The sequence below is a fragment of the Staurois parvus genome, unplaced genomic scaffold (assembly GCF_062004578.1).
Source record: "Staurois parvus isolate SC_StPar_1 unplaced genomic scaffold, SC_StPar_1.0 ptg000251l, whole genome shotgun sequence".
NCBI lineage: Eukaryota > Metazoa > Chordata > Amphibia > Anura > Ranidae > Staurois > Staurois parvus.
Genome location: NW_028318047.1, coordinates 5,878,767 through 5,905,716, shown reverse-complemented (window position 1 = coordinate 5,905,716; position 26,950 = coordinate 5,878,767). Strand labels below are relative to the sequence as shown.

Below are 26,950 nucleotides of genomic sequence, written 5' to 3'. Positions count from 1 at the left end.
TTGAATCAGCATGACAGTCAAGGAACCAACATTTTCCAAGGAGTAGGAAAGTATTTCCAGCCTACATACTTCTACATTACAGGCTTACTTTTAATTCAGCATGTGTTCAAAAGTTGCAGCCACATTTTGAAAAAATACATAGGTATGCACTTATGGGCTTCTGAGGCAATTGTGATGTGCTGATAATCTTGCATCTACACTCACAGCAACACAAAACCTACAATGTGGCTACCAACTCCAGAAGGTGGAAATAAAACCTTACTATTTGCAATTGTTGGTCTCTTAGGTACCTGCATTATAGTTTGATCAGTTGCCATAGCTAAATTGAATCTACAGCTGTAGACTTTCTCAACTTCAGAAATGGTGACGATACACTTGCTTCAAATACATATTAAATATAAAATTGCAATACATTTACCTCAAAACCCGGAGATCCTTTGCAACCGGGGAAACCAGATTCTCCATCTTCTCCCTACAAATAAACACAAGAAATGGAAAATAAGTCAATGTACCAAATGTAACTTCTCAGTCTATGCTGATCTGCATTTGGATATTTAGAATATGGAATCCATTTATATCACAAAATACTGTATAGCGAGTACTAATTCTTACTAAATTTTTGGACAGAGAGCTGCCAAATGACCATTTTTTTGCTTTGTGTAGCTATTGCAGTTTTATTTGTAGAGAAGTGACTAAAGCATATTGCAGTTACAAAGTGCTAAATAATCATGCTCCTATATGGAAATAAACAGAGCAATCTGTCTTCAATGCTAGCAGATATACCCATAACTATGAGAAGCTACTGGGGGATGAGAACCTGTGGATGGATAAGTAAAATTTGCAATAACTGCTCTTTATGTAAAGGAAAATGTGTTTTCTAGATGTGACTGTATGGATATTACATATGTCACTTTTCAGTTATGTAACCATACTTCAAATGTTATACATAACCTTAATGATCGAGACATATGATTGCTACTGACCTTCTGTCCATCAGTGCCATCAATTCCTCTTTTGCCTTTATCACCCTGTAAGATTAGAAGAAACCAATGTTAGAATAATACAAATTTACATGTGGAAAGTCACAAACAGAGAGTGAACAAAAGGACACAATTTAGAGAGTTAACCAGTAAATAAAAGTCAAATTAATTAATGAAAAAGAAGAACATTCACAATACTGGTAACATTCAGCATTCAAAGAACACTCACATTGTATAACAGGCATACTGTTTTGAAAGAGAAGGTAGAAAAGATAGACTTTTAGGGTGTTTTAGTTTAGGGTGTTTTAGTTAAGGCCTTCACCAAAACCCTGATCTTCCATATTGTTTGGTTGTTAACAGATCAGCTCACCTGTCATTTGGCATTTCAGAACATCACTGTGACAACAGACTGTTCTCAATGGGTCCTCAAATATCAGTCAAGTTAAACCTCTTAATATTTATAGCAAACCTGTGGTGACAATAAAGCTTACATTTCTAACAAAGTAAAGCATCAAGAGATGCCAGGACATGGACATACCTTATATTTTATATATGGCCCTAAAGTGCCAGTGCAAATACTAGCTTTCTGTAACTCTACAAAAATAAGCTTTCTCTCTCACATGGCCTGTAAATACCTTGCCAAGTACCAACATTGCCTTGTGCAATACAAACATACCTATTCTTTAACTTTTAGAAGTTCGGTATTTGCATAGGTGCTCCAGGGACTCACATAGATGTATTTCTAATATATATTTAGCTGTGTGCCTAATGTTTAGCTTTAAGGTGATTAGGAGCCACCAGATAGGTCATAGAATATATTAAATGTTATCAGACTTCAGCTTAAAAAATTAGTTAATAGAGGTGAATTTTTATTTCAGGTTGCTTTTTATAATATAATGTATTATGGGTCTTGTTAGATGGCCATTGTAGTAGACTGTCATAATTGTTCATATAAGATAACATTGAATAATAAGATAAAAAAATGTTGACTGAATAGAAAAAAATACAACCAAAAAGGTAGTTTAGATAGTTAAAACATATATATAGAATATAGTATTAAGGAAGAATTATCACCAGAGGCTGAACATTCTTGTAGAATTCCCAGTACATAGCACTTAGTTCTGTTAAGACCCAAGCAGGACTTTAAAAATAAAATGTATTTCTTTTTTCTGTTTGTGCTGTGCTGAAGCTCCACCCCAGGCTAAATCCCAAAGTATGGGTGTTCCTATTGGAAATCCACAGTACAGTGCTAGTAAACATACACAGCAGTGGCAGAAACATTCTGTAACTACAAAAGTGCTGTTCTTATACAACAGTAAAGAGTGGACAGCTCTGCAGTGCTGTTTAATGCATCTGCTGGTGTAGTGTATTTTTACTATCAGCCGGATATATCACACAGCCCCACAGTGTTGACTGATGGTTTATTACTATGAATGAACAGATAGTGCTGTTGGGGCTGTGTGAACTATAGCCCATGCTGTATATGTTTACTAGCAGTCGGCAGATAGATTATACACTGTCTTCTCATTCACAAAAAGAAATGATCAGTCAGTGGTGCAGGACTGTGTGATAAGTCTGCCAGGTGACAGTAAACATCTACTTTGCTAACAGATAGCTCAAAGAGCCCTGCACCACTGACTGATCTTTCATTTTATTGAATTAACAGTTGGTTCTCGTGTCAGGATCGGAATCTGAACCTGGGACCTATGTGTTGTCTGGCTATAACTTGTTTGCTGTGCCACCTGAGATGCTACTCAGCTTTCTGCCTGATATCTTGGACAACTTTGCTTTGTATCTTGTTTATGGTGAACCTTGAACACTTTGCTCCTCCATGAACTTCCTGATTTAAGTCTGCACTTCCTGTTTGCCAGATTATTGTGCTCTCTCCAGAAGATATCTTGCTCCTTGCTTACCTGCTGTCCTTATCTTCGCTACCATTCATTATTGACCATTGGCTTGTTCGCTGACTATGCTTCCATCTGATCCCATACAGCTACTACTTGCTACTGACCTTTTGGCTCATTCACCAACTATGCTTCTGCTTTTTCGTTATCTGCTATATCCGTTACCTGAACCCCACTTGGTCTTTTCCCACTGGGCAATCCAGAGAGCTGTGACCTCCCATTGGCATGCAGCAAAACCTATCTCCACCATCAGGTGCTCTGGTGAAGACCAGCTGGATCCTGCACCTTAGAAAAGCCCACATCATCTGCTAGAGGGATCTGCTTGTATATTTCCAGGTGATTACTCTCTACTGCAACAGTCCCACTGATCCCAGACCCTGATCCCAGACCCTGACTGCTTGTGTAATAAATGGAACTGATCCTGGCCCCTGCTGTGTTTAATGGTGGTGCTCTTCTCCAGCGTATGCTTGTTGCCAGAGATGAGCACTGTTAATCAGCCCTCATTTTGATAAATGTCTGGTGGTACTTCTTCTTTAAAGAGAAATTTAAGGCAGAATATCATATGACATATTTAAATAGTGTGTTGATGAAGATGCTTACCTTTGCTCCTTTTGCTCCTCTTGCACCCTAATGAGGAAGATCAAAAAGAAAAAAAGTTTAAGTATAAATACATCAATACATAACTTGTGTTTTATTCTATAGCCTGATAAGCCTACTTTCTATCTTCATATGGGGTTATCCGCCTTACCTTTTCACCTCTGACACCTTGGTCACCCTATAGGAAAAGAAAATAAAGTTGTGATCAAGAGTGTGAAAAAATAGGTAGAACATTATAGGCTATTAGAATAGCACACTTACCTTCATTCCCTGATAACCTACAGGACCAATGTCTCCAGGACGACCCTACAAAACAATAATTATATATAATTAAAAGATCACTAAAACATTTAAACAAAATTAAATAAATGGTATGGAAAAACTGTTGATGAATAATAATTATAATATGTTTTGTATATTGTGTATGTTTCATTTCTTTACTTTTTTTTGTTTGAGTTCCAGTGACAGAGAAGCTTCACAAAAGAAAGAATAGACACAGTCTAGAGATACATTGTCTTTCGGTCATGGAGTTTGATCCCTACTACACAACTATCTGCAGGAAGTATTTATGTTGCGAAGTATTTATGATACACAAACTTTTTTAAGAATATGAGAACTAACTTTCCACTCTACTTTTGTTCTAAGAGTTCTGATATGTCAATAGACTTCCAGCCAATCAGATCCTGGAGTATGTGTTTGGCTGTCTGATGGTATCATTGATGAAATGTATTCGGTTTTTTTTTGTTTGTTCTTTTTTTTAATGCTGCAGTGAATATTCTGAAACAAGTGTTGTGTTTGACATTCCTTAAAGCGGAGTTCCACCCAAAAGGGGAAGTTCCACTTTAAAGATTGGTCCCCCGCACCACCTTTGGGGAGCATGGGGGGAGTGGATACCTGAAATTGACAGGTACCCGCTCCCACTTCCGCTGCAATCACCTAGGCGATCGGAAGCAGATGTTGTCTTCCTACCCTCCTTCCCCATAGTCTTGCGGGACACGTGACAGGTCCCAGAAGACAACGGGGCCAATCAGGAAGCGCAGCACTACTTGCCCACACTGAAAATGCTGGTGCCTGGAATACATAACGACCGGTGAAATGGGCTGCGGCGTGGGCAAAAAAAGTCAGCAGCTACAACTTTCATTTTCTTACAGTGTTTGTGGAACTCCGCTTTAATATGATGTGGTTTAAGTAATAAAATAGTACCAGGGCAGAAAGGCACAGTCACCGTAGCTTTCAATCAAATGTCTGCTTTCCTCATCATGAGATATTGCACTTGACACCTTGCCTTATTAAATACAGAGTGGTGCTCTGTACGCTTCGTACATTACAACAGACTTAAGGTGCCCATAGACAGTACAATGCGATTGTGCAATATGCTTTAGATCTACTATCACTTATGTACTGTAGTATTAAAGGCTACATTACTGGATATAAATATTCTTTGAGGGTTGTCCTTATATTACAAAGTTTTAGTAAATATAAAGAAAACTGTACAAAAATAGAATAGTCCAATTGTAATGATATAGTGTACGGACAGCTTTAGATGGATTGAGTGGGTGGAGTCAGGGATGTAAATAGCTAAACTTGGTGCCCTTAGGCGGTATCCTGGGGGCACCAACTTCATGCAAACTGAGGTTTTTATATGTGTGAAAATAAATGCCTAACTAGTGTGCATATGTAATGTGTGCAATATTCTACTTACAGGGTCACCAGGGGGTCCACGATCACCAGGAAGTCCTGTTTTTCCAGTCTCTCCCTACAAGGATAACAGAACATTAAGATTGTTTCTCTGTATTTTCCTCCAAAACTACAAAGCTTATATAATAAGGATCACTTACTTCATAGCCAGGTGGACCATGTGGCCCAGATTCTCCACGACGAGGCTGCAGGAAGACAAATAATGAATCATATTAATCATTAAGAATGAAAGTTGCATTAGAGATATATATTCCATAAAGTTATATAATTTTCTTACCTGACACTCATAAGAGCAGCACTACAACAGGCAAAGATGAGAGAAAAAGTAAGGATCAATAATGCAGTATAATCCAGTGTTGGGTGTGTTTATATCATTTGAAATCATAGCATTACTTACCCCATGTTCACCATTAGCTTTCTAAAGGTAAAAAAATAAAATCTTTATTAACAAGTTGATATAACACAGTTCTACTGCAATGTCATTTAACATTAATATATACTATATAAAAGCAAAAAATGTTAAACCACATTATATACTATACATATAAACTAGGCTATGGCACTATAAGATGCAACTGTGGGCTCTGCAACAACTGTTTCCTTGATCCCCTGCTAGCATGATCATGACCAGATGTGTCAGTGCTATGCAGAAAGTGCTTTACTGGATTACTGTATATAGAGCTATGTTTTACCATCCTTCATGCATTTTTTGCCATTCCCCATGCATTTATTGCAGAGTAATTTGCAAACTTAAGTTGGTAGCTTGGAGCCCCCAGGGCCAAAGGGGGGGGATGCAGTTCCAATGTTTCTGCAGTAAACCAGGTAGATAGCAAATTGGTCATAACTGTGCAATTGCCTAAACTTCACAAGGGACTTGTAGGCAAGTGGTGTCTGATAGGGCCATGCAAGTACAGTTAATACAAATAAGGTGACTTCTCTGTGACTATTTTATTTTAATTTTACTTATTACAGGAACTGTCAATTTATGCAGCGGTTTTCATATACTGTATATTGTACATTCACATCAGTCCCTAACCCTCAAGGGGCAAACATTCTAAAGTCCCTAACTTACATTCATACATGCACATGCTAGGGCCAATTTAGACAGGATACAATTAACCTACCAGCATGTCTTGGAGTGTGAGAGGAAACCGGAGTAAACCCACGGCACAGGGAGAACATGCACACTTCAGGCAGGTGGTGCCGTGGTTGGGATTCAAGCCGATGACCCTAGTATTGTCAGGTGGAAGTGCTAACCATTTAGCCATTGTGCTGCCCCACTATTTCAATCCTTATCAAGTTGATGGCATGAAGGGGAAAAACTGCTACCTTGTCTAAGGTCCCATTCTGCCTTTAACGATCTCAAATTCCTATCTATGCATTTTCTCTTGTGAAATTGCTGATATCTGAATAGCAGAAACAAGTAATGTGATTAACTAGTTACTTACAATAGTGTCAATAATAGTATCAATTGTATTATCGATCTCATCACTGGACAGACCAACAGCACTGGTGGCTGTGAAGTTTCTTCTGTAATTTGGATCAGAGGCAATGACACTGAGACGTGGTTCCTGAAGAATAAAACGAAGACTGTTACTCTTACTTATTTTGAACACTGATATTATGCAGTCTTTATAGTAATGCTAATTAGATGGTACCAGGTGATTTGGTGAGATGGCAACAGAGAAGACTTTGATGCCCAAGTGTCTTGCTTCATTTGCTGCATCTTCTAGACCTCCACATGGCTCTTTATACCCTTCCAATGGGTGACCATCTGTCACTACAATAAGATATTTGTTCTCTCTCTGATGTGATCCTCTATAAAAGGAAATATCTGTTACATGTCTGTTAAAGGAAATGCATTTTGCATGTCCATATATAAAAGCCAAACCTCCCCATGTTTATCGTATTGGGTTTAAAAAAGACAAGACTGATACACAAACAAAGGACACAGAGTCTAATAAAACTGAGTATACCAACCCAATTAAGACCTCTTCAATGCCTCTTTTGATGGCGCAATCAGTATGGGTTCCTTTACCAATGTACTCAACTTGATCCACTCTCTTTTTTAGATCATCACGGTCCTTGGGCAGACTGGTTAGACCTTTAATTAGAATGATGTCATCACTGTAGTGGAGGGCTCCAGCATTCCATACAAGGTGGCGGTCACAGCGATAATACCTACAATAATGGAGATGTTATGAGCCCTTAAAATTTGCTAAATATCCAACCTTTATACAAACTTTATGAATGCAAAGTAATATATTGCTCACACTCTATACTGAAGAATATATTTATTTCCTTCTGTGTATATACTGTATACTGTAGGCTGATACTTCTTACAATGGTGTAATTACTTTTGATTAAACATGGACAATTAAAGCATTTAGTCAGTCTATGATGAATAATGGTCAGTTTTTAAAGGTAGGTAAATATACATTGTTGGCAACAAGGCTGTGGAATTTAAATACAGTACCTTTAAAAAGCACCAACTAGTGTTAAGGGTTGATGACTCCATGCAACTTTCTGTGCCATAAATTTAAACGAAAGGCACAAAATACCCAAAGTTTGTACTGCTACTGAACTCTTTGATCTTGCTACATATACAGTGAGGAACAAAAGTATTTGAACACCCTGCATTTTCCAAGTTCTCCCACTTAGAAATCATGGAGGGGTCTGAAATTCACATTGTAGGTGCATTCCTACTCTGAGAGACAGAATTTAAAAAAAAATTAAGGAAATCACATTGTATGATTTTTAAAGAATTTATTTGTCTTGTACTGCTGAACATTAGTATTTGAACACCTGAGAAAATCAGTGTTAATATTTGGTACAGAAGCCTTTGTTTGCAATTACAGAGGTCAAACGTTTCCTGTAGTTCTTGACCAGGTTTGCACACACTGCAACAGGGATTTTGGCCCACTCCTCCACACAGATCTCCTCTAGATCTGTCAGGTTTTGGGGCTGTCGCTGAGCAACACGGAGTTTCAGCTCCCTCCAAAGATGTTCTAGAGGGGGTGTAGAGGTAAGCAGAGACAGGGAGAAGAATGGGGTTTGGGTTGAAAAGGTTAGCAGGGGGGGTTTGGATGCATAAGTAAGAAGAGGGAAGGGGGGATTGGGATTCAAAGGTTAGCAGAAGGGAAGGAGGGTTGGGGTGCAGCAGTGAGTAGGTTTGGTGGTCACTGTAAATAACCTTGTTAAATTGGTAGTCAGTGTCAATGTGCTTGTTAAATTGGTGTTTAGTATAAACACTCCATTAAGTTGGTGGTCAGTGTAAATCTTCCCATTTCATGGTGGTCAGTGTTAATTACTTTGTTACATTGGTATTCAGTGTAGATTCCTTTCATTACACTAGTGGTCAGGGTAACTGTCCCTGTTACATTGTATAGCAGTGTAACTCTTCCCATTACATTTGGGGTAGGTGTGCAGTAAAATCCCCCAGTTTATTGGTGGGCAGTGTAAATACCCTCATTATATTGGTGGTCAAGTTAAAAATCCCATTTAATTGATGGTCAGTGTGAATGTTTTTGTAACATTGGTGGTCAGTGTAGAATCATCCCTTACATTAGTGGCCAGCGTAAGATCCCCCTTACATTTGTGGTTAGTATAGAATCACCCTTCCATTAGTGGTCAGTACAGCATTTTGCTTACATTTGGGGTCTGTGTACAATCTCCCTTACATTGGTGATAAGTGTGGAATTGCCCTTACATTGATCTTCCATGCAGAATCAAACCTAAATTTGTGGTCATTTTGAAATCACCCATCCTTTGGTGGTCATTGTAAATCCCATATTGGTGCTCATTGGTCAGTAATCAATCATCCTTACATTGGTGGTTAGTGTATAAATCCCCCTTTACATTGGTGGTCATTTCAAATACCCCATTACATTTGTGGCCATTGTAGAATTGACCATTATGTTGGTGGTCAGTGTAGAATCCCCCGTTACACTAGTGGTTGATGCAAATGTCCGTGTTACATTGGTGGTCAGTGTAAATGTCCATTACATTGGTAGTCAGGGTCAAATTGACCACCTATGTAATAGAGGGGATATGCAGATTTTACAGTTTTTAAAAATAACTGATTTAATCATGTGCATCAGGGCAATCTTCCTTCTACTAACCACCAGTGTCAATGCATTCTTCTCCCACCAGACACTTGATACTAGGTCTTCATCCTTCCAATGACCACCAACCACAAGAAAAGGAAAGTAAGAACATAATCTCGACCTCTGAACTCTGTACACTGTAATGTACATTCCATAGCCCTGACTGTTACACTGTATGTGCTGTTTAGAGCATTACATAGACCTGATCTGTATATGTTATGTTATGTGTTGCTTGCTGCTGTGTAGTTTGCAACTATTGTTTTCAAGCTAGGCTCAGTTAAAGTGTAAGCTTCTTGTCTATATTCTGTTTTATTTTATTAAAACAATCCTTTCGATTTATGTGTATCTGTGAGGCTCTCATTTATGACATTTTGTGGGTACAAAGACTGTGGACTTTAAACAGTTTAGTCTATAATTAGGCTCAGTCGCTTCTTTAAGCCAAGCCCAATATTTAATGCCATGGTCCTTCATTGCTGCGGGGAGCACAGTGTGTTGCACCCTTATTCTTTTTTCTCCAGCTGTCTCTTTTTCCCAAGTTCTGATGTTGGGAGGTCTGCAGCATTGAGTTCAAAACACCTAATTAACCATTTAGTTACTCTCACTGTTACATTTTCTATCGGTACTTGTTATGAGTACTGTTAACATCTACATATTGTTTAGACCAGGGGTCCTAAAAACTTTCTAAACAAAGGGCCAGTTTATTGTCCTTCAGACTTTAGTGGGGCAGGACTATGGCCAGTGGGAATAGAAAATAAATTACATAATGCCTGTGGTGAGTATGTGGAAGAATAGTGCCCCAACATTGGTGTCAGTGGGAAGAATAGTGCTCCATCGTTGGTGTGATTAGGAAGAATAGTGCCCCATCTTTGGAGTAAATTTGAGGAATAGTGCCCCATCATTGGTGTCAATGGAAGGACTAGTGCCCCATCATTGGTGTCAATGAGAGGAATAGTGCCCCATCATTAGTGTCAATGGGAGGAATAGTGCCCCATTATTAGTGTCAATGGGAGGAATAGTGCCCCATCACTGTCACAAGTCATTACGAGAAATTATTCTCCACTGTTGGTATCAGTGGAAGGAATGGGGACTCATAATTGGTGTCAGTAAGAGAAATAGTGACTCTCATCAGTGGGAGGAATGGTGCCCCAAGGGCCAGATAAAGGCAAACAAAGGGCCACAGTTTGAAGACCACTGGTTTGAACTATTAAAATATTGTTTTAGTTTTTAATATGGGCTTCTGTCACATTTAGACTGTCAGTAAAAAATTTGCTCTGTGCTATGTATTTTTTGTCAGTAAAAGAAATTATGGAGGAGGTTGGCAGCCCTTACACTGAGGATCATAGAAATCAAATTGAGATGACATACGGTGATGGAAATTCTGCTTTACTTTGTAGTATAAATACTAATCATTTTCTGACTAAACAGTTATTTATATGGGATGTCTGCATTAACATAACGTACGTTTGAGCATTAGGGACTTGGCTCCTCCACTACATCTAGCACCAGCACAGTACCTGCAAAAAAATGTCTGGAGCTGCCCCTTTTGCAAGAGCATTCAATGCTCCAAAAATTAACATGGCAAACCACTGTTTCTCTTCCATATTCGTACAGGTTGAAGGGCTACCAAGTGACACTGTAATCCTGTGGACAGAAGTCATACATTGGGCAAGATACTGTCACGTATGGAGAAAGCTGCACACTGGGTATCCCACTGTTTTGTCCCCTTGGTTAGTGATAAAAGCCAGCACATTGGAAAAATTATACATGCTCCATGCCTGGCTTGTTTCGCTAACTTGTGGTGCAGAAATTCCAAAACAAAATACCTATTCAAGGTCCAGTAATTGTAATATTGAGCTTGGTAACTCAATGTATGCTTTGGTATAGCTTCATGCAGATATTTCTGTAGATTACTGTTTTTGATCATAGTATTATTTGTCTTATGGTTTAGCCTAGAGATATTGCATTTTAAGCAATATGTCTTGTATTTCTATAATATTTTAACAAAGAAAAAGATCAAGACGATACAGTATATACAGTAGCTCTTCTGCTGCTAAAAATGTTCTCCTTGGTTTGCAAAGACAGTAGAGTTTTCGATATCCCAAATTTGTTTGTGCCATTGTCGTCAAAATGAACTTCCCCCTTAAAGTGCTCAATTGCCTCTAGGACCAATGAAAAGCCTTTAACTTCAATATGCAACACAGCAGGAAGAAAATCCTTAACCAATGGTAGCTGATGAAGGTTGGTTAGGCTGTTTAAGCAGCTAACTAGGTTTATCAGTATAGACAACTATAGCATGAATGCCCACTCATCTTTATATTACAGAATATGCTGACATACAAAGAGAATTTATAGCATATTTTCTGCAGTATGTAATTTAATCTACTGTATCTAAATTAATCCCCTTTGTTGAGGTTTTTGTTTTTTTTTATTTTTTTTGGTCCTGCCAGATAATCCTGCCAATAAAAGACTTCTTGTGTCAGAGTGACAATGTGCAGTTACTGTATGTTGTCTATGAAGGAGATGTGGTGTAATTCTGCTGGGTTCTGATCTGGATTACAGAACACTCCCACTCCATATTGCCATAACATGGGGGGGGGGGGGGGATTGTTCTGTATTTCACAAAGGTGAATTGGGCAGGGCTGATAACACTGCCTGGGTTTTCAATGCAGCAGAAAGAAGCAGAGTCTTAAAGGAGTACAGCCAAAGCTTTTCTGGCTGTACTTCTCTTGTGGATCAAAGGTGTGCAGTTCCTTCTGCACTCCTGTGACCCATTTTCAGCTGACAACGGACTGAAGCCCACTGTCGGCTAACATCACTCAGCCAGTCCAGGCTGGGGAAAGATCCTGACTTCAAAGACAGGATCCACCCCAGAGTCTGGAGAGGCTCCAGGCTCAGCCTCTCAGTGAAGCACTGAGAACCTGAGCCAGTCGCTCCCTCCCCATCCACATCCCAGCACTTCAGTGAGCACTGGGTGGGCTGAGCAGACAACTGTGACTCAGTTTTCACACTGAGACCTGGCAGGGGACAGATGCAGCATCAGACCGATGCTGCATCCACCTAGGTAAATATAAATGGGGAAAGGAAAGCCCTACTTCTCTTTTAGTACTTAACACATAAAAATGGCTTCCCCCAGAAAGATATACAATTACGCAATATACACAAAAACAATATTTTCAAAACATTCATGTACTTTGATAAAATTATATACATCAAGCTGATGTTTTTACATGTATTGCTGAAAAAAAAAATATTTAAAATACTAAACATTCCTTTTATTGCTAAGAGGGGAGGAATGCCAAGGCCAGGGTCTAACTCTCTGCAGTGTTCCTGTTGAGAACCTGTATGGTGTTGAGATGTAGCACAAGAAGAAGTGAAGACAAGGAGGTTCATTTTGTTAATGTAAAGGGGAAGTAAAAGCCACTAGATAAATCTGAGCATCTTAAAAATAGGAAAGCAGTGGCCAAGAGAATGATGATGGTGGCGTTGACAAAGTCTGGTCACCTTTTAGCTTCACTGTAAAGCCACACCTGATTTTTAAAGGCTGTTATAACCAAATTTTTAAGGAACCTGTTATAACCAAACACAGAGTCAGTGGTGGAAGCAGCTAATCCTTGGCTGATATACAACATAGCTGCCCCAGAATTATTATATTGTATGTCTTTTGCGTCATGACAGATTCTAATAGATTTTCCTCTAAATAAAACAATTGACTGATAATGTTTGGTGGTAAAGGATATGTAGTCACAGAGATGTATACCAAATTTGACTTGAAGTCTTTACCTTGTTGTGAGTTTATCTATGAATCTTTTGGTAAAGTCCTTGACTTGAGTCACGAGAGTCTTGAACGGTTTCACACGGAGAGCAACACTTTCAGATGTATCCAAAACAAAGAAGATATCCACTGGACAGTCTAAAAAAGAAAATTGTACTCATGATATATGAGATTATAAACCTTCAAAGAGGAAACCTATGGCTGTATGTACCATTAGACACTCATAGGCCAATGCCAAGGGCAGTATGAAATCTCGTGCCTTACTAACTGTAATACCTTTTTCTTTTATTTTGCTTTCCTTACCTGGCCACCTCTGGACATTTTTTGACTTGATTAATCAAGATAACCATAGGGGGAAGTGTCTGTGTATTGGTAAGATTTACTACAGTGCAAAAAACAATGAACTATCTCTTTTGGTATTTTCTGGTCTGTACCAGGGGCGGACTGACAACTCATGGGGCCCCCGGGCAATAGGGGATCATGGGGTCCGTGTCCTTGCCCTAACTCAAAAAAGCCTATGAAAAAGGTACCAGGGGCATCTCATGGGGCCCCTACTTAGCCCGGGCTTACGGGCAGTGCCCGAGTTTCCAAATGGTCAGTCCGCCCCTGGTCTGTACACTTAGCTGTTAACATAAAGCAGACAGCAAGCTTTATCTAATAGCACATTCTAGCATTTGTTTTACAACTGAAGCATAAACGGATGAGCTTATACAAAAGGATGTAATCCTACAGGTGTGCACAGTTTCTATAGTCCTGGAGACAAGGGTTTTGTTACCTGAGTTTTGTCATAACTCTCAATGAGTTTTATACTAGCCAAAATGAGAACATTAGGGGAAAATTGTGAAAATAGCATAGACCTCTAATTCCCTTGACTGTGACATGCAGGGAGTAATCACTACAGTATCGCTAGGATCTATGCAAAAACTAGATGAAAATGTATCAAATTGCAACATAGGAGGGATATTATTACTAATGTTTTTATGATTGGGAAGGTACATATTAGGGTTTATTGTGCATATACAGTATATATAGTATTACAACAAATAAAATTTCATAAATTCATAAAGAGAAAAAAAATGGATTTTCTACTTTAAAGCAGGGTATCTCAAGACATCCTGACAGCTATATTATCCAATTTAAATTAACACAGGCCTTTTGGTGGTTTTATCCAATCAGTTCCGAAACAAATGTCCTCTTTTCTCCTTTATTAAAATGGTAATTTAGCTCAAACCATGGGATTTTTTGGGTAAAGCCAAGTCAATTAGAAGGAAGACACAAGAAATCCTCAATCCTCGTTGTGGATAATATTTGGATGCAAAACATAGGAGGAAATCTCCTACTGAGCAAATTAGAGCAGCATTCATTGCTGATAATTGACATGTTAAAGGGAGCTATGTAGCAAAAGAAGGTTTTCATCTTTTGCTTCTCCCTAGTATTTTGGGTGAGGTGCGGTTCTCTATTTGCCTACTAGAAGTATCTATTTCCCCTTTGAGACAGAGTATAAATAGAGCTGGCTCTAGGTAGCAGGTTGGTTGGAGAAGTGGGAGGTGTCAGGGCAAGGGAGTGCAGTGTTCCTCTTTTGGTCCCCCATGCAACGTCTGGGGCCTACTGCTGTCAGCTGTGCTTGTTCCAGATAATGAATTTCACTAGCTGGCGAATGCCATAAAAACCTTCTCCATATTGGGCTTACTTAAAAAGAGCAAGGACAAGTCAAGAATACCCTGAAAGTGGGCAAGAGTTGAACACCACTGGATGTAGAATGGGTACTGCTTGGTGAAGTAAGGACTGTAAAGTTTCCTATTGCACTTTAGTAAAGAAAAGCAAGAAAACGGAAGACTTCAACTCAACTGTTCTTATTCACTTCATTTGTGGCTTATACCTGGTGAATTTAGTATGCACTTGGCTCAGCTGGGGGGTGGTTGAAAAATGGGGGGGGGGGGGTGTTCTCCTGTGCTCAAGACCCCACAGCTTTGGGGGCTGGGTGTGTAACATGGCTCTGAGGACTGTTTGTGTCATTGCTTCTTATAGGAGTGTGAGTCCAAGATAGTCTGGTACAGGCCTGAATCCTGTTAGCAGTGTACTATATTCTTGTGTACAGTTAGCATCTCCTACAAGCATATGTATGAGTGCCTTCATAAAATTAGCAGTTCCAGTCAAAACTTTATTTTAGATTTCAACAGAACGTGCAAAGGTTAGAGACACTTTCAGATATTTATTGAAGTCTGTTTTGTGCTGAGATGAAATCCATATTTGGTGGTCCTGCCCCTGCCTGGTGGGATTTTAGTCGAGGGTCTACGCTCTCCTTTTCATTTTATTTCATGTGCCCTTCTGCAAGGATGCACACTATGCACTCCTTCACTGCCCTCTCCCAGGCCTTTTTTTCCATCAGTAGTAGATGACTAAGTACCTTTTCACAGCTGTAAAGCGTGCCATTGCCAAGGCTTGCAGGAAGCCCTTGGTGGGGTTCGCAGAGGCAAAGGGCATTTTGATTTCCCTCATGGTCCACGAGAAAATTACCAGAAAACTTCATGACTCTCACTCCAAATTCTTCAATGTGTGGTGCCCATGGTGGTCTTATGTCCTCCCACTCTGCCCCAGTCGGACCACTCTGGGTATTTCTGATCATTGTGGAGCACCATCTAATTTGCAGGTACCTTCTTCTCCTCCTACCAAGTCCTGCTTTTCTTCCTATTCTCTTTCTCCTGACTATTTTTTGCCTTTTCTCACCTCCCTTTCTTCTCCTTCCCTCTGACTCCTCTTGCCCCCCATTTGTCTATAAATTTTCTTTCTTTTTCTTTTTCTCCACCAAGGAATGGGAAGTCCCTCCCCACCTGCTTCATTCAGCCCTGGGCCACTGTGCCCAGACACAGATTTTTACTTATGGCGACGGAACATTCCAAAAATTGTGCTACCTTTGTAATCGTATGTTTTTCTAATTGGCTTGATCCCCTGCACAGGACTTATTTTTTCAGCTTGTACTTTGTGATTGTTTTTCGAAAAAAAACTTTTATACCAGAAGTCTGTTTCCCTCTTGGGAAGATTTACACTAGCTTCCTGTCTGAACAACAAGTGATGAAAATTATTTCAGTGGGGACACAGAGAGCAACAAATAAAAAAGTCAGTACAAAGTGAAAGATCGAGAACCTCTGTCTGGTTATTACTAGCTAAATTGGAATTCCAAATGTGACATATTTTACATAGTCACATTGGTCCAGCTTGGACCAAAGAAACTATGCATGTACCATACCTTTGGGATCCTTCTAAAAGATGGAAATCATTGTAACAGACACAAAAATTCAACCAACACAGTAATCTCCACTAGCTTCTTGGTCCCATTCTGGGCGGTTGCCCTGATACATTGTGAACACCTCTCCACTTTATCCAATCAAAGAAAGCTTTGAGGGAATGAGAGATACCTCACACCACTAGCTCAACAGGTGGGGAGGAAGGAGAATGGCCTCAGCCTTGCATTTCTTCTAAGCCACGCCCCTTGGATGCAAAGCATTCTCTGAATGGAGCCCATGCCAAATGGCCGACCTCCTGTGTTCACAATGCAGCAGGGCTACCACTCAGTATGAAACCTGGAAGCTAGTGAAGATCACTAAAGTAGAGATGCCAGAGATGCCTTCTTTAGTGATTTCCAGCTTCTAGAGGGATCACACAGGTATGACACACACATACTTGCATTGGTCCAAGCTGGGTTAATGTAACTATGCAATAAATGCCAGCTGAAAGTAAAACATTGACTCTTTCTCCAACAGTGCTCCTCCAATTATTTTTTCAGACTCCATTCACACTAATACTTTACATATTGTATACATTCAGTATTATACTGTTATTCCAATATACTGGGATACAGATTACAACAGATTTTTTTTGTAACAGGGAATAGTTAGAACCTATGTCAGGTTGTTATTTCTGTCTGCATCTTCCTGTCTAGATGACAGCTATTCTCCTAATTTTCTGTCTTGATGTCACAGGAACAGGAAGTGAGGAGAAATCTCTCCAATGAGTTACAGACAGCAATACACGCTTGATAGAGGTATTTGGGGATTGGGCTTCACAGTATTTACATTATAGTATAACAATACAGGTAGCGTCTCGTTGAGTATCAAGTGCTACTCCATAGAAGTCATAGTTTCCATGCGCTACAGCGGGGGTCAGCAACCAGTAGATTATGATCTACCAGTAGATCTTGGCCAGGTGACTGTTAGATCCCGGTCTGGGCTTGCTGACCAGCCATCCCAGTGCATAAAACAGAGCCTCCTGTTCTAAGAAGGCTTTACAGTGCTATGCATGTGTAGAGCCCCATAGAGCTACTGTTTTGCTAAATCTAGTTTTTGGCCTCCCTGTAACCAGACAGAGCAATATTAGCTTAGTTAGGTCTGTTCTGGGCTCTATAGGTATAGGCTCAATTAATTTCACCTGTCTCTCAGGAGACATAGTGGGTGGGAGAATCATGACCCCAACCAATCCCTGGTCAATAATCCCAGGTGACCAGCAGGGGGCTGAGTGAGGTATAAATAGGCCAGAGTCCAGAGCAGAAATAGCTCTTGTTCCTGGGGGAGTAAGACCTAGACTGAGGGCTATGGCATCCCTGAGAAATCTGTGTGGAACTACCAGCACTTTGTGGTGTCCCAGCTACAGTCTGGCTGGAGAATCCCTGTCCTATTCTCCTGGAGCATTCTCTGAAAGCCTCTCAAAGATCCAGGCTGCTAGAGTGCAGATGTTGACTGACCATGTTGACTGACCCTACACATGGCTGCTTGGAAATCAGGAAACAGTGAGTACTACCCTTTTGGATCTAAAGACTTTCCTTAGCACTCCTGGGAGTACATTTGCCACTACTCTATACATTCCGGACTGCATTCCTGTTTTGGGATTCCTGTTCATTGCTGTTCATCTATACACTTCAAAGGGGATGTCTATATCCTGAAGTCTTAGTGCAGAGTTAGTGTCCTCAATTTCAAGTTTACAGTTACTGGAGTATCCACAGGCTCAGCCTGACCCTATCCAATCTATACCCAACAATAAAATACAAACACAAAAAAAGCTGCACACCCTGTTTGCTGACTCAAGTGTGTGGGAAATGTTGTTTTCCTAGATGTCGTGTGCCTATCAGGAATTTGAACAATGGCTCCTGCTGCTGTGTCTCAGCCAATGAGGGAAAGAGACCCAGGAGATCCATGGCTCTCATGCACATTGCTGGATTGAAATGGGGCTCAAGTAAGTATTGGGGGGGGGGGCTGCAAACCGAAGATTTTTTACCTTTATGCATGCAATGCATGAAGTTAAAAAAAACCATCAGCCTTTAGAACCACTTTAAAGTGCCATATGTGTTTTGGGGGTGGGGTGGAGCACAAGTGAAATATGGTCCTGTTGCCTGCTTGAAACTTATATCTTTTATTTTAGTCAGAAATATCAGATGATATAATGAATGGCCACAACCAACAACGTCTATACTTCATTTTCTCCATGGCTTTATTTTTTTAGCCAATTTCCTTGCCAGTATAGGCAGATCTATTGTTACATACATAATTATATCTGCATTGAATTACATGGGTAGAATTATAGAAACTCTACTGGTACTTACAATTTGCAAAGAGGCTCTAAAGGAAACCAGAGATATGAGGGGACTGCCATTGCTGATGTTCTTGCTAATTATTTGACCAGGGTCGTGCTGCGGGAGGATGTCTCCTGTGGAGGCCTCCCCCCAATGGCTATGATGGCCGCCTCAGGCAGCGGTAATGCTGCATGTGCGTATATGTGTGTGTGTATGTGCCTACACACACACACACAGGCAGTCAGCTCAGTTACTCAGAGCCTTCACTGTTAACAGGTCCCGCAGCACTGAAGATGCTTGGCCACTGTGTCTGATGTGTGACAAGCGTAGTGGCCAGGCAGGGAGCTCAGTAATGCTAAGCCTATGATTTTCTCAGGTTCAGTGTTACTGAGATGCACTGAAGATGGAGTGTCCAGTATGGTGACTTCTGCCACAGTGCTGCCTCCCAGTGTGCCTCTATGAGTGCCACCTAAGGTGGCTGGCTGCATCAATTGGTGGAACAGCCCTGTATCTGACAGACATGCTGATCTTCTGGTTTCAGTACTTTCTAAGACAGTGACATGGAATTTGCAGCCTACCAATGAGGACAGAATAATATCGTAACTCCTCTCCTTATTTTTCTACTTGTTTCAGGTCAGTGATTTAAAAAGTATTCAAGCCAATTGATTAACATGACTAACGCTCAATTAGCATTTTCATTTCAATGATGTTTATTCCTTTTATCTTAGAAAAGAAGGGGTTACAAGCCAGTCCAGAAAATTATACATCCATTTTTCCACAAACTGCTACCCATCTGGGCTGATACAAACAATGCACAAAATACAATATTCCAGGACAATTGTCAGTCAATGATAGCTAAAAGGGACCCATTGGGACTTATAAGTACAAGGCCCGTAACAATATGGTAAAGGAGAAAATGAAAAATAAAGTGAAACTTTTTGTCAGGCCTGGCATCAGAGACTACCATGACCTGTATGGAGGGTCGACTACCCTCCAATGATCAGCATGCCATAAGGGGAGACACCCCCCATGGCCTTTAGTTAACTATATCCAATACCAGGGAAAGAAACATAAAGGGAAAGAAATGAAGAGGGAAAAAGGGAAGAGTGAAAAGAGAAATAGAAGAAGAATAAAGAGGGAGAAAGAAAGGACGCGTGGTGGGGAGGAACTGGCGGGCAGCCAGGCGCAGGGTACAAGACATGAACTGTTTATAGATTTCCCATATTGTCCACCATCCAGCCTCGGATGGTGCTGAGAGATATTTCATCCAAGGATCCCAGGTTTTTTCAAAGTAGGCCACTCTATCATGAAGAATAGCGGTCAAACGTTCATTGACCATAATCCAAGTCAGCTTGGCCTTCAGGAGGTCAAGGGATACCAAGGGGGGCCGCCAGGAGCGTGCTATGGATATTCTGGCTGTAGTAAATATAAATGCAATCAGGCGTCTCACATATCCGGGTATGCCTTCCACCGGCTTCCCCAGGAGGGCCTGAAGTGGAGATTTGATAAAATTAACCTGGGTAAGTGAATATATAAAATTATATGTGCGAATCCAGAATTGCTTTACTTTGCTACAGGTCCACCACGTATGGAGAACCGTTCCCTCCTGTCTGCAGCCACGAAAACAGCTGGAGGAGGCCACCCTGAACAAAAGATGCCAAGCGGGAGGGTACCAAATATCACCGCAAACAAACCTTATAATTAGCTTTGATCAATGAAGTATTGATATATATTTTTTTAATTAAGCTGCATCAGTTTATTCCACTCCATCACCTGTAATACTTCCCCCAGGTCTTTTTCCAAGCATTCCATATAGGGTAACTTGGAGGAATCTATTAGTAAGATAGCATATATCATGGATATATGACCAATGCGTTTACCTAGAGTTCTACAGAGATGTTCCATTGGAGTCAATGAGGACAAGTAACTGGTGTGTTTAAGGGTATGAAGAAAGTGGGTTATTTGTGAGATGCGATAGAGTTCCTTAGTGGGGAGGTGATGTTGCTCCTGAAATACTATCCTAGGTATGGGGCCTCTATGGTCGCAAAAACCCGCCAACCGAAGAAAACCTTTTCAATTAACAATTTCAAAAGATGGAAATAGCAATGTTAGCCTCTCTATTTAAAAGGGAATTACAAACAGTAGTGGATTAATGCCTCAATTTCCAACCACCAAAAGCTAGCACAAGACATTTGTGAATGGGAGTTATGGTGCCAAGGACAAACTGGAATTTCACAATAAGCACCCATGCCCCTGCTACCTCTGCTCATCATCTATTCTTAATATGGGCACATTCACATATCTGTGGTCTTTTTAATAGTGTTTTTGTTTTTTACATGAGGTAAAATTAGTTTATTTGAGAGATGCACTCATACAGAACTGCACCAAAAATGTAGCAAGCAGGATTTTTAAAACACCATAATAAAATGCTTAGATGTGAATTATGCCCTTACTGTTACTCTAACCCTTAACCAGTCTCTCCCCTAACTTTAACATAACACCTACCTTCACAAATTAATAAATACCCTCACCCCAACACTAAAACATAACCCCTGACCTTAAACTGAACAAACCCCTAACAATTAAAACGTAAGTTTAGTCAAAATAAAAAATGAAAATTCATCACATGGGACATGACTTGCTATTAATAAGCAGTGTCTCTGGTGCTATTGGGACACTTTTTTTCATCAATCAACCCTCCATCTCTGTCTCCACAATCTATCGGTGTGTCAGGTGCTGTAAGAACTAAGGGAGCTGCCATTTGCACTTAGCAAAAGTGCCCAACTATGTCCGCTCTTTCCTCCCAGCTATTCTATTCATAGTAGGTGGTACTACAGTTTTTATGAATGAAAGTGGATCTCTGAATTAAGGACGGCGGATGATTGAAAGTTCCGCCCCTTCTATTCATATGTAGCTTTGGCCTGCGGTTCTCCCTGCCCACAACTGCCCAACCAGGCTAACACTGGGAATATTACAGTCATTATCTCTGCAGGCCCAGGGCAGTCTCACGTGTGAAATGAGAGAAGTGAGGAGGGCTAATGAGTCAGAGATGCTGGCTGTCATGAGAGAGAGACTGTACCTCCACATTTGCATGGAGGCCACAGCCAACAGAGAGATCCAGTGGGCCAGAGGAAAGGGGCTTTACAGATTCCATGAGAGTTTGAAACTACAATGTCCAGAGTAGCCACCAATGTCACTTGTTCCAGGTACCAGAGAGCAGGAGGAGGCGTAACACAGTGCATAGTGCAAAGTGATGAGAGGCCGCAGGCCACAACTTTCGTATGCACCTTTTGTAGGGTCAGCATCACCCTAACCTGGGGCAAAGTTTGGAAACTTGAGTGCTCCAACGAAGCACTATGGGCCCCAACGCTTAATACTACACTGGCCAGTGGAAGAGGTTTTGAAAGACACAAGTACCATTTAGCTTCCAATACCACCCCTTTAGTTAGGACCCCCTAGACTCAGGGTTCATGTGCAGAGACACGTGGTATTTTTATTGTCTGTGGTGTTGTACAAACTTGCTTATTATCACTAATTGCCGTGGCAAATCTGTTATTGTTGACTTGTTAGAAGTATTTCCTAAATAAATTCTCCTTCATCAGCCTTGGTGTGTCAGAAGGTGTGGCACTGCTGGGAGGATCGTTGTCATCCAGAATCAGGGGACCCATACATTAGTGGCTCCTTTAGGGGTAAATACTAAACAGAGATACTGTTTCATTTATAGAATCTGCAGTACAGCTTTTATGAATGGAGGAGCTAGGCAAACAGGGCAGCAATAATCAGGAACTCCTAATGAGTGCAAGTGAAGGTTCCCTCAGCATTTTTAACCCCAGAAGATTACAGTGGCGGGAGTAGGGGAGAGCATGAATAGAGGAAAATTTTAAGGAAACCAGAAGTCATCAGCTCAAGGGACACAGTTAATTAATACCAAGTCATGTCCCTTGTGTTAGGTCCATTCTGAGATGGAATAGGCAATATTTACGAGAGTAAACAGTGTGTTTCATTTTTACTACACTTAGGCTTTAACCTTATCCTATGACTTAAAAGAAAAGTATGTGCTTATAAAAAAATAAACATCCATCCTCACTTCTATGCTGCAGCATCATCTGTGTTGCAGCATCGTTGTGATGTTGCAGCTGTCCGACATCGTTCCTAAGGCCAAGAACTGAGTGATTACATGACTGTTGATCATTAAATTCTAGGTCTGCTCTGAGAGGAGAGCAGTGACTGTCAGTCCTCGCTCTCTGTTCTCACTGGAGCGCTGGGTAGGAGAGGAGGCAGGCCCAGCTGGTTCCGGTGTACCAATAACCCGCTATCAGCTCATTCTGGGTCATAGGAGAACAAAAGTAAGTGTACTCCTGTGAGTACTCCTGTTTTAACTCTATTTATTAACCTTAACACTTAACCTCATTTTTAATACAAAAGTATATAAAAATATTAAAGGTCCACCTTTATATCGGTTCTATAATAAATAGGAAAAATCTTTTTTAAAAAATACCTAAATAAATCTCTATTTTACTGTCTGGTAACTCCTAGTACAGTAAGACTCAGGGACACAGGGAGGAGAGGAAATGGCAGTAATATAAGCCAGTCAGATTATATTGCATTGCATAAGGCTGTAAATCTAACATAGACCTAAGGAAGAGAGAGCATTATGATGACATCATTGGTATGCTGCTGCTTATCATCCAATCACAGGCTTGTGCAGGCCCAAACCAGGCTGTACTGTATTAACAATATTGGATAAAAGTGAGGTCAAGGACCTGGATGTGCTCTTTGGCAGGAGTGATTGAAACCCTGAAGCTGAAGAGAATGACAAGCCCATTACAGAATGAATCCTTATTCAGGCCATTGCTGACGTAAACCAGTCTATTGTCTAAACAAAACTCCATTTTATTCCCAGAGATGGGCATTTAATCATAACAAATCATCCAGACTTCAGGTTTAAGCAATGTGCCATAGTCATTGTGAATTAGTCATACTTATGAATGATTGTTGTTGTTTACTGGACTTTAATAAATAAATGACTTTTGTATCAAACATAAAGCTCTAAGCGAACAGAGCACTATATAAATCCTGTATAATAATACCAGTGAAGGTAAATGCAAATATATAGAAAGAACATCAAGGAAAAAAACACAATGATGTACAACACATATTTCAGTGTACTTCAAGTTATACACTCTAAGTGCCCTTTTGTTGTTATGTACAAGCTGGGTGAATGTCTCTTACTTCGTGTCCCAAGTGACACCCTGTGTGATGGGGTATGACAGGAAGTCACTGCAATTGGACACAAGGGGAAATCTTTCCAAATGAAACAGGGACAGCAATAAAAACCTTTTTATCTAACAGCAATAAAAACTTTTTTATTTAAGTTTTATTATCTTTTATTTTTTTTAATTTATTTTAATTTATTTTTTATCAAGAAGTTGATCCCAGAAAACACAAAATATGTAAAGCAAGCAAGCCCAACCCATGGCATTGCGAGACACTTGAATAGGGAACATTGCATATTACAGTGCAAAACTCATTGCCTACTTCAGTAGGATCAGGGGCGGACTGACAACTCATGGGGCTCCCAGGCAATAGGGGATCATGGGGTCCCTGTGTCCTTGCCCAAACTCAAAAAAGCCTATGAAAAAAATAAAATAAAATAGAAAATAAAATCTGATTGGTTTATATTTTAGGCCTACGACTAATATTCATTGATACCCTGCTAGGAATAAAATTGTGGCCCTGCAGATCCTAAGGTACTGCAAGTCTCTGTATGCCCAGCCTGATAGGACTTCTCAGAAAGTGGAGGCCCACTGGTGGCTGAGATTATATAGACCTTTTTTTTTATTAGATTGTAATATTTACTGGTGGTTACAAATCATATCATGAATATTTCATGTGTATTTAAATGCACATGTAACCATACATCATGCAGCCAACTAAAGGGCAGTTTATGAGCATATAAACATATGAGCACAATAAAAAAATAGGCTGATGTCTTCAAATGCTTTCTTTTGCAACAATAAAAACATCCAATTAAATGCTACATTAATATTGATTAGAGATTATACAATTAATTGTCAATACATAAACGAGTTACTGGATTGCTGATGTTAAGAATGAGACACAATAGTACATTTTGTCAAATCAACAGAAATATCAGGAATAGCAGAACTTTTGTCTGCCAACACCAATATCTCATTACAAAAATGTCTACAAAAATCACATTTGCAAACATTTTAAACTTTTATTTGAGTGTGTAATGTATTGTATTGAGATAGTAATATATTTCTTATTTTATATATTTATAGCAATATATTTAAATTTTTATATATATTTTCTTAAAATAATGAACTATATGTATAGCTCCACCTACTTCATCTAACAGGAAAATATTTGAACACCATTTGTTTGGCTCCTCCCACTGTTCTGGCAAAGGCCCATTTTTCCTGATGCCCCTCCCACTATGACCTTGCTAGTCGAAACCATAATCTGTCATATTATGGAGGTAGGTATATTACAGATATTACTTATCCATAAAATGTCAGATTGCTTTGTGTTTGTGAGTTTTCGGTATAAAGTTACATTATTGCCCCTAATAAAAGATGGATTACAGATAATTAGGGTTTTTTTTCATTCTTTTATTTAAAGCAATAAAAGTAAACCTAAAATATTAAAGTTGTTCAAACCAGATAACCAAATTTGAAATCATGATCGAAATGTAATCCTTCCAAGTAGTTACGGGTCAGCAATTGGTTAGTGGCTAAAGGACTACAAGACACAGCATGCACTGAAGCCTAGGACCTGTAAAAAAGCAGAGATGGAATAAAAAAAAAGCCTTGCACGCCTGTACTGGCAGTCAGCAAGTGATTCAGGATGAATAGGCGTTCTCAGCCTGGAGATACAATCTGTTCTATGAAAAAGTTGCTTTGAGAAGAGTTATGTTAAAGTGACAGCATTGTACTTTCTCAGTTATTACCTTGGTAAGATGAAGTCTTTTCAATCTCAGGGAAGATGATATTGGTACCAGGTCCAGTGCCAGGTTCTGGGGGGACTTTGTTGGGCACTTCCCCCTGTTGTGCTGCACCACCCCCTAGAAGAAGAAAGAGGTGCAGCAGCGTGAGCGGGAGGTCTCCCCGCAGCATCTTCATAGTTCTCCCCTGTATCCCAAGCAGGAGGGGAAGCAAGGTTTCAGTGAGCGCCTAAGAAGAGAATGCTGAGCTAGAAGGGAGAGAGAACTCACAGACAAGGTCCAGGGAGGGGGGAGTGCTGAGCTCACAGGGAACAGGGGAGTGCTGCTGTTTCTGATGAAGGGGAGTGCTGGGATGAAAAGGGTGGAGTGATACAAATGGAGGGGATGATATTAGAGGAAAGGAGGGCTTTCCTAGGGAGCTGTGTTCCTATGTGCCTGATTCTGACAAAGAAGTTGTAAGGCCAAAATTCAAGGAGAGGAAAAATAACTCAAGAAGCATATTTGAAGTGATGCTGACGATGCATTCCTCATACATCATGTGTCCTACAAAAGGGGCAATTTGTCACAACTGGAGCAGCTGCACATCCAACCAACCATATCAAACAACCAATCATAACTTAAGCTTCTTCAGTCATAGTAGTATTAAACTCAAAAAACAAATCTGTAAAATATTGCAGTTTACCAGTTTTTAGATGATGTGATCGCATTACTTCTCTATTTTATTCCTTTATTTTCTGCTGGTGATCCAGCCATTAAGTCTGTTCTTTTTTTAACTTTGTTTAACCACTTACCCTTCAAAGGATTTACCCCACTTCCTGACCAGGCCATTTTTGTGATTCAGCACTGCGTTACTTTAACTGACAATTGTGCGGTCATACAATTCTGCACCCAAATGAAACGTATGTCCTTTTCCCCACAAATAGAGGTTTCTTTTGGTGATATTTGATCTTTTATTATCTTTTATTGATATTTTTGCGCTATAAACAAAAAAAGACCAACGATTTAGGGAAAAAAACAATATTTTTGACTTTTTACTATAAAACAAACATTTTAAAAATCAGATTTCGTCATAAGTTTAGGACAAATGTATTCTGTCTTTAAAAAAAAATACCAATACATGTAAATAATTTGGTTTACGTGAAAGTTATAGCGTCTATAAATGCAGTATATATGCTGGAATTTTTATTTAAATTTGTTTTATACTAGTAATGGTGGTGATCAGCAACTTATAGCGAGGCTGCAGGACTGCAGTGGGCATTCTGATACTGGGAGGGGGGGGGGGACTGACTAAATGTCACTGACATCCCCAGTGACACTAATACAGTGATCAGTGCTAATAAAAAGCACTGACATGGTAATAATG

At 40.0% G+C, this 26,950-nt stretch overlaps 1 protein-coding gene across 1 annotated transcript in view; it reads right to left on the bottom strand.

Annotated features, from left to right (window-relative positions):
- Positions 1-25,912, bottom strand: part of COL6A1 (collagen type VI alpha 1 chain) — a 69,528-nt gene extending 43,616 nt beyond the window's left edge. Inside the window, exons 1-14 of the mRNA XM_089680865.1 lie at positions 25,594-25,912; positions 13,066-13,195; positions 7,160-7,360; positions 6,838-6,997; positions 6,628-6,750; positions 5,577-5,597; positions 5,457-5,477; positions 5,320-5,364; positions 5,184-5,237; positions 3,743-3,787; positions 3,633-3,659; positions 3,485-3,511; positions 984-1,028; positions 419-472 (exon numbers count right to left, since the gene is read on the bottom strand). Coding sequence (XP_089536991.1) covers positions 419-472; positions 984-1,028; positions 3,485-3,511; positions 3,633-3,659; positions 3,743-3,787; positions 5,184-5,237; positions 5,320-5,364; positions 5,457-5,477; positions 5,577-5,597; positions 6,628-6,750; positions 6,838-6,997; positions 7,160-7,360; positions 13,066-13,195; positions 25,594-25,765 — 1,125 coding nt within the window. The 5' untranslated portion in view covers positions 25,766-25,912. The remainder of the gene's footprint in view (positions 1-418; positions 473-983; positions 1,029-3,484; positions 3,512-3,632; positions 3,660-3,742; positions 3,788-5,183; positions 5,238-5,319; positions 5,365-5,456; positions 5,478-5,576; positions 5,598-6,627; positions 6,751-6,837; positions 6,998-7,159; positions 7,361-13,065; positions 13,196-25,593) is intronic.
- Positions 25,913-26,950: the final 1,038 nt, after the last annotated feature.